The sequence below is a fragment of the Coptis chinensis genome, chromosome 3, assembly GCF_015680905.1.
Source record: "Coptis chinensis isolate HL-2020 chromosome 3, ASM1568090v1, whole genome shotgun sequence".
In the NCBI taxonomy this organism is placed as follows: Eukaryota; Viridiplantae; Streptophyta; class Magnoliopsida; order Ranunculales; family Ranunculaceae; genus Coptis; species Coptis chinensis.
Window position 1 is genome coordinate 649,126 of NC_141458.1, and position 18,287 is coordinate 667,412.

Genomic DNA, 18,287 nt, shown 5'->3' on the forward strand with positions numbered 1-18,287 from the left:
TCCTTTCCATAGTTTTTGCAAACAAACATGATTATTCCTTTCCCCAGTTTACCAAACACATACCATTTAAAATTATTTCATTTCCATTCCATTCCATAGTGGACCACCCATTTTATTTCATTTCCTTTCCATGAGTTAAAATTTAACAAACACACCATAAATTAGTTTTCCCCATTTAAAACCGCACATATTTATTAGTAAGTGATTTTTAGTGGCACCTTAATAAGAGTTTAATATGGTATTAGAAAGGTCTATTGTGACACAACCTTTCAAGTGAAACCTCAAATCACTAATTTTCTTCATTATCTCACTATATTTTTATTAATTGAAATATTGATTATATTAGGCATCCATTAGACATCCAATGTATATATTGAATATGGAAACGTTTTATTGATTAAATTTGCATTAAAAGCTGAGAAAAGATCTACGCAAATCCCCACGCCACATCTAACTCAGATGCCCACGCGATCTCCACCAGCTTTTGTCTATCCATTTTGTTTTATTATAATAGATAGTAAATATCTCTAATATCCTAAATGAAGGTCCCATTTGTTAACGATTCTGTCTAATGTGACTTACTCATAAAATAATCAAATCATCTAGAAACTACTACAAGGGCAAAGATCAAAACATAGAATTAATGAGCAATGTCCATATGAGCAAATAAAAGAAACAGCTAATGTTGAATTTTTGTTTAACAATGTTGATTCGAGCATGACACTTGCATGAATGAGTGAATCAAATCTTCAAGTTTTTAACCACCAAAGTTGGTTTAAGCGGCCAACAGATAGAGAGTTTCAAATCAAATTATAATTCATTTCTTAATCATATATCACATAGAAGTTTTGAAGTATCAGAAATCGTCTATTACGAAACTGTTGGATAGGTTGTTGAATATGTGATTCCATCAAAGATTTGAGCGTGTGCAGTTCTCTTAGCCAAAACGCAATTCTTTTCATTGGCAAAGTGCAAACGGTTTTTCGTACTTCGCAAAGATTAGAATGGCAAGCTCAAGGCAACCCTGGACTTTGTGTTATACAACGGGCAGAAGCATTTACACTCTACATCTGCCGGACAAAACACTGGCTACAAGTAGTTGTATTTGTGCTTACAAGCTAAACTTGATAAAGGTATCCTGGAGATTTGATTGGGGCTAGAGTTAGTGATTTTATCCTCACAAGAATAAAGTTATGCAACAAGCAAAGGGCTGCAGATTTTCTAGTTGCCTATGCAACCAGAAAAAAACAGACAGCAGAAAAACAGCAATTGGAAAACAAATACCAAACCAACATGCACTCGTAGTTGTTACTATCTGATTATCAATTTGAACTGTTTGCAGATAACAGTTGCAAGCAAAGTCCAAATGTTTCCAATGTCTTGCTCAATGTCAACTTAATGAGCTGGTTTGGCTCTGCCACAGGTTGCTCCTCTCCCTAGTTTTTCCTCATTTTAGACCTGGCATATCTGAAAACCACATGTCAAGAAACAGCAAAGGATTCTCCAAGTTCAAAACACATCATTAAAGATAATCTAGTTGTGATATTAGAACAAAGAATAAGAAAAGGATACTCCAAGTGCATTCCCCCACGGTCAGACGAGGGAAGCAAGCTGTCTTGAAGGCCATTCATAGCTTCAGTCGCCTGATCAACCTCCTGCCAAGAAGAACGGGGTAGTGAGATCACAGCATATAGGTTATTCAAAAGGTTGTTTTGATCTCTGTGAAGCTTAATATGCAATCAAGGTCACATCGTATGAAAACAGAGTGAGACATGCTTTTGATGGCTTTCTTTTTCTTTTTATGAAAACAGAGTGAGACAGATGCTTTTGCTGGCTTTTGACAGAATTGTCAATCATCTTAAATCAGTAGTCATTAACTTCATTTCTGACTTGGTTCGCAGCAATCTGAGGAGTTACTAGCGTTTACCACTGGTCACCCCCAGAAAGCATGAACAAACAATTCAGGTAGCAATGAAGCCACATTTAAGCAACAGAGATTCCCTGCTGTTGCATCAAATTAAACTTTTATAGGAAGATAGTATTATTATCTAATGGAAAATAAATGGTAGTCCCAACTCCCTGTATCACTACGCCTTACCTTGTTTTGCTCAGTTGTGTACTCCGCCAAGATAAAAATACAATTGACACCCGGGAATACTAGTTCACCAAGATTTAGTACATCATAATTATTCAACTTGCAGGCACTGTTAGAAAGACCGAGTGGACCAAATCAGCTCAGGATTAGATGCCACGATTCTCAATGTATGCGTGACCAGAAATAGAAGAAGAATCTCAAAACGAGGTGAAATAAGAAATGGTTTTGTCTAAATTAATTAAATGCATTCTACTCGAATCAATACCCGGCTTGATTCTATTGACCAACAAGAAGTGAAAAATTGTTCAAGATACCAAGTAACTTACCATATGGAAGCACACTAACAACCAATCAAGTGAACTACGTACTGACTGTGGTTTTACATTGTAAATTATGCATGTCTGACTCTTAATGTGCCTACATTCACTTTATATTAACGCTCAAGAAACGTCATTGATGCACAACATCCACTTCTCGCACATCTTATTTTCCTTTTAACTAGTGAACTAGAAGGGGCAGCAACAGTTAATAACATAGACAAAGCTCCTACGTATCCTTTCTAAACATAAATGACATCCGGGAATAATTGGATTTAAGTCTCTGAGGTAATTCCTACAATCCAACTTCTCCAAGGATGCCGTATCAATTGTAATTCTTTTCTTGCTCTCATGCAAATTGGTTCACTTACTTCAGTATAAATTTATTGAACCTATAATTGAGAATTGAAATCCGATTTCCCATGTGTAGATTCCTGCTCAATTCTTTTGTTTTTTTTTTCCAAAATTAAAGAATTGAATTTAAAAAACCAAAAAAAAAAATGAACACTGCAGGTGTCGACTAGCAAAGTCGGTAAAACCTTTGGGTGATGATACCAGAGGTCTGGGGCTCGAACCCCGCCAGCATCAAAGAGTTACTGATCTCATTTTAAAACAGGCTTGCCAATCAAAAAAAAAAAAAAAAATGAACACAAAACAGAACTGCAGGAACAATGTGCACCTCGAAATCAGCGAAGGCAACTGGCATTCCTCGATTGGCACGCATCTTGACAATGTGAAATCCAGTATATCTACACAAGAATATCACTCATTACCCAGAATAAAGACAAGCTAAATGGAAAATTAGAAGGAATATAACACATTGCAACTTACTGGGAGAGAGCTCCCTTCAGTTCCTCTTCTGTGCAATTTGGACCTAAATTCGCTATGAACAAAGTGGAACATGGTGGTAGGTTTCCCGCTACAGCCTTCTCTGATTGCTCCTGTAACAATTAAAGCATGAAAAGTAACGAACAAGCCAAAAGCTAACAAGGCATATCTCTTTAGTGGAATGGACGTGGACCTATGAGGGCAGGTCGCTCTCTTTAAATGACTTGAGAGTCAATGCCTGCTGGAAATGCTACTATTGTTCAAAAATCTGATCTTTCCAAACTCATATAAGAGTAAATTTATTCAAGATTAATACACTTGTTTCCTTGATTGTTCAGTGTATGATTTTGAACCTCTCCCCCCAAAAAAATAATAATAATAAATAAATAAAAAATAATAGTGAACCCTCCCTGGACGGCCTAAGCCGTGTCTGCTCCTCTCCTAACTAATAATAATAAAAATGATAATAGTAAAATAATACTAATGATAATAAATAAATTGATAAATACACAGACACAATCACAAACAAGCAGACTCATATTATTAAGACCCTGGAAGTTTGGATAAGGCAAAAATTATGTTAACGCTGTAATGATGACTTACATTTTCTGTAACTCCAGCATTACCATGATCAACTGCCTTGTCAGCACTGAAAAATGGGGTACACAACAAAATTAGTTTTCTGGCATAGAGAAGGATGCACAAAAAAAGAGGGGGTGGGGGGGAGGGAGCGGAATGAATACAATTTTGTTTGAGCACAAGGCTTTCCATATTGTAGTTTGAAAAAGATTCCAAAATCCAGAAATGTAAGAGTTCAAAGGAAAAGTTATGTGTGTTTCTGAGTGCATTTAAACCTCTCGGCAGTAGAAATTTCTCCCTTGTTGCTTGAATTAGGATTATTGGTGCCCGATGGTTCATCAGATCCATCATCTCCTGGATGTGCAAAATGTGGCAAAAACGTGCATGTGAGCTGTAGAATTAGTTCTAGTGATAGTGTCCCTTGTGTGTGAAATCTAGACTGCACTCAGTTCTCAAGTAAAATGACTACACATAAAACGAAATTACAAACGAAAGTGACAGATACTACAAATGTGCATTAAACAAATAATAGAATCACGATTATTCAAATTCTAAAATCCCATTACCATCACTGCTGGAAGTTTGTTGGGCATCATCTGATACTTTAGTTCTTTTGTCGATTACATAGTAAGCTCCAGCTCCTGCTGCAAAGAAACTCACCCTATTACTCAACTATTCCACAAAATGCTATTGAAAAAACACAGATTTAAAAATACCACGTAAACGTTTTGGCCGTGAATTTGATCTTGCTAGTTCTATATGCAATACAGCTCCTGTCCGAGGATCAAAGACTGCACCCTGGAAAATAATTACAACAGTGAACCAAATGCTGAGTATAATAAAACATATAAAGAAATAAACTTTTTACATTCAAAGTGTTCACTGCTGCCATTGCTGATTGATGGTCAAAGAAGGTGGCAAATGCAACAACCTGCAAGGAAAAAAAACCAATAAAAAATTAAAAAAAACGAAATTTACATGATAATGGGCAACATCAAGCCACGAACCTGATTGCCACGACCAGTGTACTTGAGTTGGCAGAAGTCAAAACCAAGACGTCTACGAAAGAGATTGTGAATTTCACGGGGCTTAATATCATCAGGGATGCCAGAGACAAAAAGGGTGTTTATATTTTGCTGTTCATTGTAATAAGGATGGTGATGTTGTTGTTGTTGTTGTTGGTAAAGAAGGTAGTTTGGATCATAAGGTGGATGTTGTTGCATTGTTGTTTCTACTACTACTACACCTGGTGGTGGTGGGTATGTCATTGACGGTTGAAATGGATCAAGGGGAAAAAATTATGATGTTTGCGTCCATGGCAAAGAGAGAAAACAGGTTGTTCCTCAAAACTCTGGAATTTCTAATATTTCGCAGATTATGAGATTTCAAATTGATGTTATTTTTTAATCACCCTTTATTTATTGACAATTTAGAACTACCTCCAAGAGAGAGTCACACAAATTATTAAAACCTCCCTCATCTAACTAGTATACTGTAAGCAGTGGGGGTGAGTGGAGTGGGAGAGGAAGATGGAGAAGGAGGAGTGGAGATTTAGAGTGTCTGGAGAGGGAGAGGAAAAAGGAGAGTGAGAGAGACGAAGAGAAAAAACAGAAGGGAAGAGATGAGGACAGACAGGTTGGTTTTTGTCCGCATAACCCCCCCTTCTCCCAAAATGTTCGCTCCACTCACGGACTATACTATAAAGAAAACACAACATAAATTCTATATCCATAAGTCTCTATTACTAGTATACTGCTATGCAGTGGGGCGTGAGCGGAGAGGGGAGAGGAAGAGATTGCAGTCGAGAGATTGAGAGGGCGTGGAAAGGAGAGGGACGAAGAGAAGAGACGAAAAATGAGGACAGACACACAGAAACCAACTAAATGATTTTTTGTCTACATACCCTCCATTCGACCCAGAACGTTCACTCCGCTCACTTGATTATCATTCTTCATTTCTAAAGATGATTTTAAAGGAGACCCAAACTGTGAGCTAAACTGTCATCCCCAAGTTCGAAGTGAACACATTTTATTTATTCTTTGCAAGTTTAAAAACACTGAAAATATGTATATAAAATTTGTTTATCTTGAGGCTCAAACATGCGCAATCTAACATTCCTGACTTATTTCAAGGGCATTGCCACCATTCCAATATCACCTAGACTAATAAGTTGTTTCTCATGATTTAAATGTTGGTTGCTGTCCAAAATTAGAGAAACGGGGTTACTTCATTAAAAATTCACTGATTGCACACTATGGTAAGTTGAGGGATTATGCACATTGTAAAGGATCGTTTAGGTTTTTTTCCTGATTACTGTAGATAAAGGGGTGGTTATGGTTCGGATTAGACCGAAGTTCGGGCTACGGCGAAGAAATTTGCCTACGTATCTTCTCTTGATCTCTTTTTGGAGAGAGAAGAATCAGGTCTGACGTAGTTCCATTAGGTGGTATTTATAGGCTTTGGGGGGCTTGGATTTTTGGGACACGGGGACCCTGGTGGACAAGTGTAGGGAGGAGGTTATTTTTAGTTGTTTTCTGATTGAGAGTGGGTGAGGTAACCCCCATTTCCCGATGAAGGTAAGATTTTGGTAATGATTACACATGATGGGGTATGCCTTTATCCAGAGGCGTTAGGTCTCGATTCTGCACTTTTGCATTGTGATGTCTCGGGCTGAGTTTTAGCGTACCACCTATACAGAAGGAGCTGCTCACAGGTCGGTCTTGGAGGTTGATGTATTGAAGTCGCGTATGCAATGTTTCTTAGAGAGCTGCTTCATAGATCGGTCCTGGAGGTCGTTGTATTGAGATCGCTTATGTTTTGTATGCAATGTTCCTTAATGGGGATATTGCTCCCCTACCCCCCCCCTGGATTGGTTGTGTTCGTGCAAAGCGATCTGGCGAGAAGAATCAACACTTAGGTGAAGCATGAGCGAGCTATGGTGATCGTTCGACCGAGAGATACCGAAGTTGAATCTTGTAGCATGATGGTTTTGGCGAGAAAAAGAAAAATTGGGCGTGGGTGGCGCGTGGCGAGAATCATAGCAGTTGGAAAGGAGTCGTGGTCGCCGCGCGTTATTCGGAACCCATGAAAGGCAGTCCTTGGACACGTGTGTGGGCTATATGATAGGCGTAATCATAACTTCTTGGGAACCCGAACAAGCGGTTGTGCAAAATCAAATTTGGGATAACCAAAAGGCATTTCAGTTTCTTCTTCATAAAAACGCAAGCTAGGGCTCTGCGGGTGAGTGCTTTTGTTCTTTGTTTGCTTTTCATTTTCACTTTGCTTTCTTTCGTTCGATGTAGGGTTTGTTAAGTTGGTAGGTCGGTGTTAGGTTGTAGGGTTTAAGGTTGGGTAATTTGAGAAAAAGGAAATACTACAATGTCGGATTTCGGCGACACTTTCGCCGGAAAGAGGTTCGGGAGATTTCACCGAAATGCGGAGAGTATGAAGAGGAGAATGAAGACTTCGTTGAGTAGTGGTGGTGGTGGTGGGACTGGAAGTGGATGAAGAAGTTAGGGTAGATGAGGTTAATAGTCGATCCGGGTCGAGGAAGAAGATGGCGTGGCTAGTACGTCGGGTCGAGGGGAGATGACGCCAAAGAAAGTGAAGTTACCCCTAAGGCGGTAGAGCATCGTCTTTGCTAGCTCGTTTCCGAGTGCGAAAGCGACTTATGGGATCAATGTGCCCGACCTGGAAATATACGAACCCAGGCTGAGTGAAGATGTTCCTAGTGAGAGGTACAATCCTCCGAATGGTGGAATAATCATCTGTGAAGGTCAGCTGAGAGCATACATGCAGATACCGTTTCGAAGTTGGTTTGTGACTTCGAAGTCAACGTGGGGAAGTCTCCATGCGGTTCATTGGTAACACTTGGCGACTATTTAAGGTGTTCGACTGTTGAATGCCGATGGTGAATACCACATAGGGGTGTCCGACATAATAGAGCACTACGTAATGAGGCGTCCGGTAATCGAACTTTAGCTTGCAAACCATGGCGGCGTGCGTCATTTGTGCTTTCGATGGTGTAAGCAATGAGGCTGGGACGAAGAGGCGTTGTTGTTAGTTGGCAACCACCGTGCTAGTGGATGTAGGTTCGCGAACTAGGATGTGTAGCCCAGCCGTGGGTAGGCTTGTCTTGCTTTGACACTTTAATGGGTGGGTAATTTGTTGTTTCTAGCTGGTTCATCTCTTTGTTGTGTTTGCGAGAGTTTCTGTCGCGGACAATTTAACCCATCGGGGAGATAGAAAGGTTAGCGGTTGAGTCGAGAACAAAAACGCGAAGCTTCCGAATTTGGCATTTCTTTGAGGAAAAGGAGGTGCTGCGATCCGAGAAAAGAAAGGCTCAAAGAGAGCGAGCTCTAGGTCGAACGCAAAGCGGGTGGTGATGGAGAAGCGTACAAGTGATCGATAACACGGAGGACGAGATCGGGCGATGGCGCCCAGCGTCCTCTGGCGGTTAATGCGCAGGGCCGGTAGTTCGAGTTTTAGTCCCGAAGGGTTAACAATTGGCGCTCTGTGTGGGCGGAGATCAGCTTCCTCACCGCTTCATCCTGTGGGGCAGGTCGGAGAAGAGAAGAGCTGAAGTGGTTTCGGAGCGAGGGGCTTGAATGGCTAAGGTTGTGCGACACGCCATGGGGAGAGCTCTAGTGAAGTGCTAGCGGTGGAGAGGAGGCGAAGGCCGAACTGGCAGTCATGGACTTGGCGACCTTTGGTGTGGGATCTAGTCCGTCTCGGCGGGGCGGGAACCCGATCCGCTAGAAGCGAGCGAGGCTCCCAAGGCGAGTGGGAAGGGAAGGCCGTTGAGAGTCTTGATGACTGGAGGCCCGGTTCGTGTATTTAGATGAACACGGAGCGCAAATGAACGATAAAGCGTATTTACTGCGGTTCCAGGTCGAAAGTAAAGGTATCGGCACCTTCTTTGGAACAGATCGCGTTAGATGGTAATCGCAAGGAACCTGGATGAGGGATCGCCGGATAACATCTGGCGGATGGAAATCGCGCAATGTATGCGTGCGTGGGTTTGTCGATCCTTTGATATAAGCGTGTTTTGTTATGTTCATTGCTTTGATTTGTTTATATCGTGAACTATGGCAGCTTTGTCGCTGGTTTCCAAAAGTTGAAAGAGATTGCGCATTCAATAAACGGATAGAGAGTCCGTGTTGAAGGTTTGTCGAGGAGATTTGAAGAATGTGTAGACGCATTTGCTAAGATGGAGCGTGAGGCTTTTTGAGGACTGCGGAAGGCTCATGAAACTCGAATCTGGCGAAGATGCTAAAAGATAATCGGCCGGAAGATCCGAAGAGGCTAGAAGCTAGAAGGATTTGAAGGAACGTTCGCGGCCGAACCGGTGGAAATTGGAAGGCTGAACGATTATGCCCTTCACTGCAAGAAGGTTGCTCAGGACACTACTAAGGCCTATGATGATCTGGATGCGGACTTCGGAGATCTGGAAGCGGACTACAAGGCTTTGAAGGAGGAACACGCACGCTGCGCGTCCCGTACCTCAGTGGAACAGGTATGAGGAGACGGTGGGATGAACATTTAATTTATGGCATGCGATTGCGGGATCTATTCCGGGCACATCAATATACGACCAAGCAAAAACATCTTTATTCATAGATAAGAAATTTACAAGGTGGGTCCTGATTGTGGGGTTGAGGTTAGCCCCTACATATACAAACTTGGGGTCGTCTTCGGTGCCTAGGTTCACTTTTTCTCTTTCTGCCGCTGGAGGTTTTGCATCGGCGGCGCCGCTTTTGGCGATTCGCTATCGGGGTCTGAACACTTTGTGGGACGACATGACCGACCGGGCCGGAGAGTGGGAGCGACGCGGCGGCAACGCCGAGGATACCCACGACCTGGGGAGTGGGACCTGGCTGCATGCACATTGATGGTGTGGCTGCTGGCCATCATGTAAATGGCGGCCTAACACGAAATGGAGGCGACCTCGATACTCTGGCGACGGTTATCGACGTTGGATCAATCTTTGGAATCCTTTGTTTGGCGGGTAAGGACTTCGGGGGCGAAAGCGGGTATCCGCGATGGAGAGAAAAATCGCTTGCTAGAGCCCCAGTTACGCTTGGCGATTCGGATTTGACTTCGGCAACTAAGTCATGTGCCATTGTGTTCTTGGTGGGTTCATGTGTGGGGGGTCGGTTCGGGCGATCTCACTTGTTGACATGATCCGTTACAATGGTACGCTTCATGCTGATTGCTTCTAAGTTCCATCATTCTTCTAGGTCCTGGGAAACGGAGAACTTGATACAACGTTGACGGTACCGCCTACATCTGATGGATCCAACGTCGTCCGAGTATGACATTGTATGACGACTTGCTGTCTAGAACGCAGAACCGTGTATTGCAGCTGATCTTGTCCTCTCTAGATCCCACCGACACTGGAAGTATAATATCACCAATGGGATCGACCTTGGAACCATTGAACCCATAAAGGGGGGCGATCGGGTCTACGAGGACGGACTTGGGAAAGTTCATCTCTTGCATGGTGTGGTAGAACAAGATGTCACAGGAACTGCCGAGGTCGATCAGGATGCGCTTGACTGTCCAGTCGCTAATTTTGACATGGACCTCTGCGCTAAACAGAGACGCGCGATATGTCTTAAGCATCTTGTGCACAATCTGTGTCGAATCCTTCTTTACGGCGTTCTGACCAATCCTTTGTAATAACTTCGTTAATCTGTTGATTAACGTCGTTGATGCCGTTCTGCGCTCCGTTACCTACTTGTTGTTGTTGGTAACTATCCACCCGAGCTCGTAAAAGTAGCATTTTCCTCCCCGAGCAAAGGAAATGCTCTCGCTCGTTATTATTTTGGTGGGCAAGGTGTTGGACTTGAGCTTGAGTGACCATGCTTCGTGGGCTTGAGAATTGGTGATGGATGAATCGATTTAAGGTGGTTCTCAAATAATCAAAACCACGCACTGGGCCAATGTAAAGGATCGTTTAGGTTTTTCCCGACATCTTGTAGATAAAGAGGTGGTTATGGTTGGATTAGACCGAAGTTCGCTCTGGCGAAGTGCCTACGATATCTTCTCTTGATCTCTTTTTGGGGAGAGAAGAATCAGGTCCGGCGTAGTTCCATTAGGTGGTATTTATAGGCTTTGGGGGCTTGGATTTTTGGGACATGGGGACCCGGTGGACAAGTGTAGCGAGGAGGTTATTTTAGTTGTTTTCGATTGGGAGTGGGTGAGGTAACCCCATTTCGATGAAGGTAAGATTTTGGTAATGATTACACATGATGGAGTATGCCTTTATCCGAGGCGTTCGGTCTCGATTATTCGCCGCGCATTGTGATGTCTCGGGCCGGCTGAGTTTTAGCGTACCACCTATACTGATGAGCCGCTCACAGTCGGTCTTGGAGGTCGATGTATTGAAGTCGCGTATACAATGTTTCTTAGAGAGCTGCTTCATAGATCGGTCCTGGAGGTCGTTGTATTGAGATCGCTTATGTTTCGTATGCAATGTTCCTTAATGGGGATATTGCTCCCCTACACACATAACAAGAATGTTGTATGTAGATAAAAGAAACTTATAGAAGACAAGGACAGAATAACAGGTAATAACCAAGGCGCGGATTAGGCTGTCCTTAAGGAAAGATTTCGCCCCTTCCAATGGTGCAGAAAGGCAACAGTGGCGTCTTCCTCACAGGATTCAATGGTTAACAGCAGTCTAACTTTGCACTAGAATAGACTACCCTCTAGAACAGCAATATAACTCTCTCTGGCGGCTGACAGGAAGAAGAGAAGAGAAGAAGATTGAAGCAGTAAAAGACTTATCTGTTTCGTAGGTAAGAGAAGGGTGTAGGACGACTTCAACTTCGTTTCACCGGGTTCTATAGTGTAAAGCGAGATATGCACGGCTTCTGCCTCAGTCGATGTAGAGGTAGTAGCAGCACACGAGTTCTATCTCTCTGCGTCCTCTCTCTCTCTGTTCTGTGATTAATCCCCTCTAATGAACATAGCTGTGTTTATATAGAGGCATGACTGAATCATAGATGGAGAAGGACACCTCTTTAATTCGGTTTCACAAAACCTAATCAAAGTAGAACTTTAGCTTAGCCGAAACTTGCTGCAAAAGCAAAAACAAGTTTAGGCAATTGATAATCCACTACCCACTAGTCAAACAGCCCAAGCCCACGTCACGACTCGGTTCGGTGCGGGGCGGGCGGGCGCGCGCGTGTGTGGCTTTGGGTGAGTCCTCCCTCCTAACACAAAAGCCTTTGTACCCTAAGGGCACGCCCTTATGTTAGAGGTTCACCTCAAATACCTCACTTGCTAGTGGTGGCTCATCAATGTGGGACTAAACAACACACAAGTATTTGAAATACACATGAAGATTCCAACAATCCCCCACTATTTCAAAATACTTATAGTCCCCCACTATTTTGGAATAGGATATTACAAAAAGAAATGGGTTAACGAAATGCCGAGAGAATCGAAAAAACAATGCATAAGATATTGGTGCTTTTGGGCTTGAACAGTCATAGGGTAACATGTCTTATAATACGTGAAAGTGGTGGATTAAAAAATCTTTGAACCAACATTCCCTTGTAGTAAAATAGAGGACATGCACCCACATTGCTCCTTCATTATATGCCTGTTCTGCGGTGTTGCGCTTTTTGGCCCTTGCGCTACCTGTGTTAAGTGAATGCTCTAGAATATTTGCCTAAATACCCATAAGAACCGACCCAGTTCTACATTCACGTAGGTGGATATCCATCAAGTGTACATAGCAGTTAAAATACACTATCTCATAAAAATAATGGACTATGGATTCCATTAAGAGTAAAATAACTCATCCTTTTTCTCATTGCTATTCAAGTTATACAAAGTATACAAAAATGCTATCTAGTCATAGGGTGGGACGTCTCAAATAAAGACAATAGCATACCAGAGCGACTAGGTGACTTGTTTTTCCCTTTGAACCTACTTCATGGGATCTCCAATCACATAGGTGGGGTTGCCGTCAGTGTCGCCCTCTATCTAAGGCAAAAGTCCCATCCCTCGACGTATCAACCACTTGTCTCTGTTAAGTGGCTTTGTGGGAGGATCGGCCAAATTTAACTCGACCTCACATAATCTAGAGCCACAACTCCAGCATTCCAAAGAAATTTGCTTTATAGATCGTAGTCTCGGGGCGAATATGCTGCTTTTCCCATTATACAATTTGCTCTTTGCCTTTGCTATTAGGCCCGGCAAATACAATGCATAGGTACGGTTTGGGCGGTTTTGTACCAATAGGAAGATCCGCCAAGAGGTTTCTAAGCCACTCAAACCTCAAGACTTGCTTTATCTAAAGCAATAAGCTCGGACTCCATGGTTGAACGAGCTATCAAGGTCTGCTTAGAAGATTTCCAAGCGATCGCACCTCCACTTTAGGGTGAAAATATAACCACTAGTGGACTTGATATCATGAGAATCGGATATCCGGTTTGCATCACAATAACCCTCTATCACGGGTGGAGTTTGTCTAAACCTTATGCCGTAATTCATTGTTCCTCTCAAGTACTTGGCTAATCTCTCTAACGACTCCAATGTTCCCGACTAGGACAATGAGTGTATCTGCTTAGCCACGCTAACCGCATAAGCAATGTCGGTCTAGTGCAATTCATCAAGTACATGAGACTACCAATAATTTGGGCATATCTAGATCGAAGTACACCATATTGAGCATTTTTCCGAAGTTCACTATTTGCCTCATAAGGTGTCGACATAAGGGCTTACTATCATAAAAGTTAAACTTCTTCAAAAAACTTCTCAACATAATGCTCTTGTGAAAGCGTATAGCCATCACTGTTTCTGATGATTTTGATTCCAAGAATCACATCAGCTTCTCCCAAATCCTTCATTTCAAATTGGGAGGATAAAACATCTTGGTGTTTTCTCACAACATCAAGGCTAGGACTCATGATTAACATGTCATCCACATATAGACAGATAATCACATATGTATTCACATCAAAAGATTTAAAGTAAATACATTTATCAGCATCATTTATGTGATATCCATTAGACATCATGACACTGTCAAACTTTTCATGCCATTGTTTTTGGCTTGTTTCAACCCATATAAAGACTTAACTAACTTGCATACCTTATGCTCATTCCCGGCACTATCGCACCCTCGTCGTACATCATATATATTTCTTCATCAAGATCACCATTCAAAAATGCAGTTTTACATCCATTTGATGAATAAATAAATTATGAATAGCGACTAGAGCCATTAGAACTCTTATAGAAGAAATCCTAGTTCACGAGAGCATAAGTATCAAAAAATAGTCAATGCCTTTTTTTCGGGAGAACCCTTGACTACAAGTCTAGCCTTGTATTTCTCAATGGAACCATCTAGTTTCAATTTCTTTTTGAAGATCCACTTGTAACATATAGGTTTAAGCCGGTGAGGTAGATCAACTATCTCCCATGTGTGATTAGCTATAATCGAATCTAGCTCACGAGTGTATAGCATCCTTCCGTAAAGGTGCATCTCGAGAACTGATTGCCTCATTATCGTCCACGGGATCATCATCAAGAAGAAATGTGTAAAAGTCATCACCAAAATTGGTGGATTTCCTATCTCTTTTACTCTTCCGAATTTCTTGTTCGAGAAATTTCGGGATCTGATTGATTGTTGTTCACTAGGAGCTACCAACCTCTCAATGCCAATTTTCAAAGGAAACAAATTCTCAAAGAAATCAGCATTTTTACTCTATAATAGTGTTAGCATCGACAAGGTTATTATCAGATTTTACTACTAAAAATCTATATGCAAAGACTATTATGAGCATAACCAATGAACATACAATCAGCAGTTCTAGGTCCCAATTTTTCTCTTTTAGGTTCGTTCACAAGAACCTTAGCAAGACACCCCACATTTTTAAGTATGTCGGGGTAGGTACATGACCTTTCCATAACTCATATGGTGTCTTATTCCCTGTTTTCTTGTTGGGTATCCTATTCTCAGATATGGCAAAGCGGATAGGATTGCTTCCCCACAAGTTCAGTGGGGAAGCTCTTAACTTACAAGCATAGCATTCATCATCTCTTTTAGTGTTCTGTTTTTCCGTTCGGCTACTCCATTAGACTCGGGGAGAGTATGGTGGAGTAGTCTCATGAATAATGCCATTCTTGTCACAAAAGTCCCGGAAGGGGTTAGACTCATATTCTCCACCCCTATCGGACCAAGTCTCTTAATCTTACAGCTTTGTCGGTTTTCAACTTGACTTTGTACTTGAGAAACATCTCACCGCCTCATGCTTGTGTCTAAGTAAATATACCATGGTGTACCTAGAGAAGTCATCTATGAATGTAATATAATAAAACTTCCCCTCTAGACATGGTACTACGAATTCACCCAAATCCTGCATTATGAATAAGAGTTAGTAATCCGGGTTTTATCTCTAGACACAGTTCTGAGTGGTTTTTCTTCGTGGCTTTAGTCTCAAAGACATATCTCACATTTATCATTAGAAAAATCAGAAATATTAGACAATAAACCACATGCTTTCATCCTTTTCATATAATGAACATTCACATGTCCTAGTCTACCATGCCATATATTAAAAGAGTCAAGCAACCAAGCGTATGCAGATTCATTCTTATTAATAATAATGTTGTCAAGTACATTCAACATGAAAAGACCAATTGTTATTACAATAACCTTTACCAACAAAACCCCTCATTCTTTGTCGAACAAACTTGTCACTCAAAAAAGTCACCTTAACGCCGACTTTTCCCAAGAGGGACACAGAAATCAGATTCGACTTAATCTCGGGAACATAAAGAACATTACTAAGTGAAAGGGTTTTCCCCGGGTTAACTTCAGAAGAACCTTGCCTGTTCCCTCAACAGAGCAGACAGACCTAGAGTCACCCATATAGACCTTTTCATCTTTCACTAGTATGTAATCCGAGAAGGTTTCAACATCACCACGACGCGTGGCGGGTGGCACCTTAATCTAGTACCCAGTTCCTCTTCCCGGTGGCTATGAACACTTGTGACACGAATAAAGAAGAACAATATCATCTCCCTCAACTAGATTAGCATTGGGAGGATCATCGGTGTCTTTCTTGTGTGCAACCGAAAAGCCCTATGTCGGGTTTACCACAAACATAACAATTTCCATCACAAGTACCACTCCTTTTAAAAGAAGTGCCTTTGACCTTGAAATTCTTATTTTTGTTGGACTTCGCTTCTTAGAGGTTTTGTTAGATTTCTTTGGGATTACCTTCAACGATATTGGCTTTAGAATGAAATTCCTTAGACAACACCTCATCCCGAAGTCTTGTTCTTTTCCTCTATGTGAATGTGAATGATCACATCCTCAAGAGTCATCACCTTACGCTTTATGCTTCATACTATTTTTATAGTGTTTCCAAGACTCGGGGAGTTTCTCAATCAAACATCCAAAGAACAAAGGATTCGGGTAAATTAATACCCCTCGGTTTTCAAATCATTAATCAAGACATGAAAATCATGGATTTGAGGCGTTACATCTCTATCCTCTCTCATATGGAACTTTAGAAAATTCCCAATAGCATATTTCGAAAGTACCAAAGATCCCTTCTATTATGTATTTCTTGTTCAAACTCTCCCATATATCATGTGCATTCTTATTTGAACAATAAATATCAAAAATCTCATTGGACAAGGTACTCAAAATAGCATGACGACATACCTTATTCCCATTGAGCCAAAGCGGTTTTGATTTCTTTTCAAATCATTAGAACCCTCCATGGGTCTTTGTATCGATGAGATACTTTGCATAGTTGAGTACATCTAGGGCTGTGAATACCCTTTCTCTCCATCTCTTGAAGTGTGAACCGTTGAAGGATTCAATCTTTGACACATTAGGTAAATTTGCGAGCATTCAAGTAGAGGTGCAAAGATCTCTCATAGACGAAGTTACTTCCATGACTCGCACTAGTTTCTTTGATCGGGTGGTGTCAACGGTGTAGACATCTTAAATCTTTCCTTAAGATTGTTGTATGTAGATAAAAGAAACTTATAGAAGACAAGGAATAATAATGTAATAACCAAGGCGCGGATTAGGTGTCCTTAAGGAAAGATTTAAGCCGCCTTCCAATGGTGCGAAAGGCAACAAGGGCGTCTTCCTCACAGGATTCAATGGTTAACAAAGCAGCCTAACTTTGCACTAGAATAGACTACCCTCTAGAACGAGAATATAACTCTCTCTGGCGCCGACGGAAGAGAAGAAGAAGATTGAAGCAATAAAGACTTATCTGTTTTGTGTAGGTAAGAGAAGGGTGTAGGACGACTTCAACTTCTGTTTCGCTGGTTCTATAGTGGCAGCAGTATATGCACGGCTTCTGCCTCAGTCGATGTAGAGGTAGTAGCAGCACACGAGTTCTATCTCTCTGCGTCCTCTCTCTCTCTGTTCTGTGATTAATCCCCTCTAATGAACATAGCTGTGTTTATATAGAGGCATGACTGAATCATAGATGGAGAAGGACACCTCTTTAATTCGGTTTCACAAAACCTAATCAAAGTAGAACTTTAGCTTAGCCGAAACTTGATAATCCACTACCCACTAGTCAAACAGCCCAAGCCCAAGTCACACTTAATCGGCGGCCTTCGGTATGGCGGCGTGGCGTGTGGCTTTGGGTGAGTCCTCCTCCTAACACAAAAGCCTTTGTACCCTAAGGGCACGCCCTTATGTTAGAGGTTCACCTCAAATACCTCACTTGCTAGTGGTGGCTCATCAATGTGGGACTAAACAACACACAAGTATTTGAAATACACATGAAGATTCCAACAAAGAATCCATGTAGCATAGTGATAATTGTTGTTGGTGGTGTTGGTATTGAAGGTAGTTTGGATCCTAGGGTGGATGTTGCATTATTTGTATTACACCCGTTGGTGGTAGGTATGTCATGGACGATTGAGATGGATTAGAGTTTAGATGAAGGGAAAATGGAGTTTTGGCGAGGCTCATCAGATGTTGATGCTGGGCATTGCTTGCGTCCATGCTAGTGTTAGAGAGAAAGAGGTTGTTCCTAAAAACTGGAATTTTGACTATTTCATACCACTGAATAGTGAATACAAGGAAATGATTGGCAAGAGTAAAACAATAATATATGCACTGTTTTGGACTTTTGGTAATGAATTTGTGAAATATAAAATATTTGATAGACAATGCTAAGTCGTGTATGGGAGGAACTATGGATCTCATTGCCTGCGGAAGCTCGCTGTCTCATATCAGATCGCCACACTTAAAGTTGGTTCCTCGTCTAGGACGAGACAGCGAGCTTCGGACCGAGTACTTGTTCTCCCGTAACGGCTGGTAACGTTCGAATACTACTGCATCCACCAATGCCATAACCGTTCGAATACTACTGCATCCACCAATGCCATAACTTCAGCAGCGCTAAGCGACCTGACGCGGAAAAAGAGGAAAGATCGAGAAATCTCTTATAAAAAGAGAAGAGGAACTA

At 41.7% G+C, this 18,287-nt stretch overlaps 1 protein-coding gene across 3 annotated transcripts; it reads right to left on the bottom strand.

Annotated features, from left to right (window-relative positions):
* Positions 1–1,124: 1,124 nt before the first annotated feature.
* LOC147507024 (RNA-binding (RRM/RBD/RNP motifs) family protein) lies at positions 1,125–5,192 on the bottom strand. 3 transcript variants are annotated; one of them, XR_015217521.1, is made up of 11 exons: positions 4,827–5,192; positions 4,688–4,750; positions 4,536–4,617; positions 4,386–4,463; positions 4,095–4,173; positions 3,844–3,889; positions 3,244–3,353; positions 3,092–3,161; positions 2,099–2,204; positions 1,573–1,655; positions 1,125–1,467 (listed from the first exon to the last, which is right to left on the bottom strand). XR_015217521.1 is itself a non-coding variant. In XM_086599745.1 (10 exons), exons 1-10 carry the CDS (start codon positions 5,085–5,087, stop codon positions 1,437–1,439), a joined length of 900 nt encoding a protein of 299 aa, XP_086455871.1. In that variant the 5' UTR covers positions 5,088–5,191; the 3' UTR covers positions 1,125–1,436. The 3 variants fall into 3 exon arrangements, 2 of the variants coding, with proteins under 2 accessions (XP_086455871.1, XP_086455870.1); XM_086599745.1 differs by lacking the exon at positions 2,099–2,204 and having other exon boundaries at positions 4,386–4,460; positions 4,827–5,191; XM_086599744.1 differs by lacking the exon at positions 2,099–2,204 and having other exon boundaries at positions 4,827–5,191.
* Between the last annotated feature and the right edge of the window lie 13,095 nt (positions 5,193–18,287).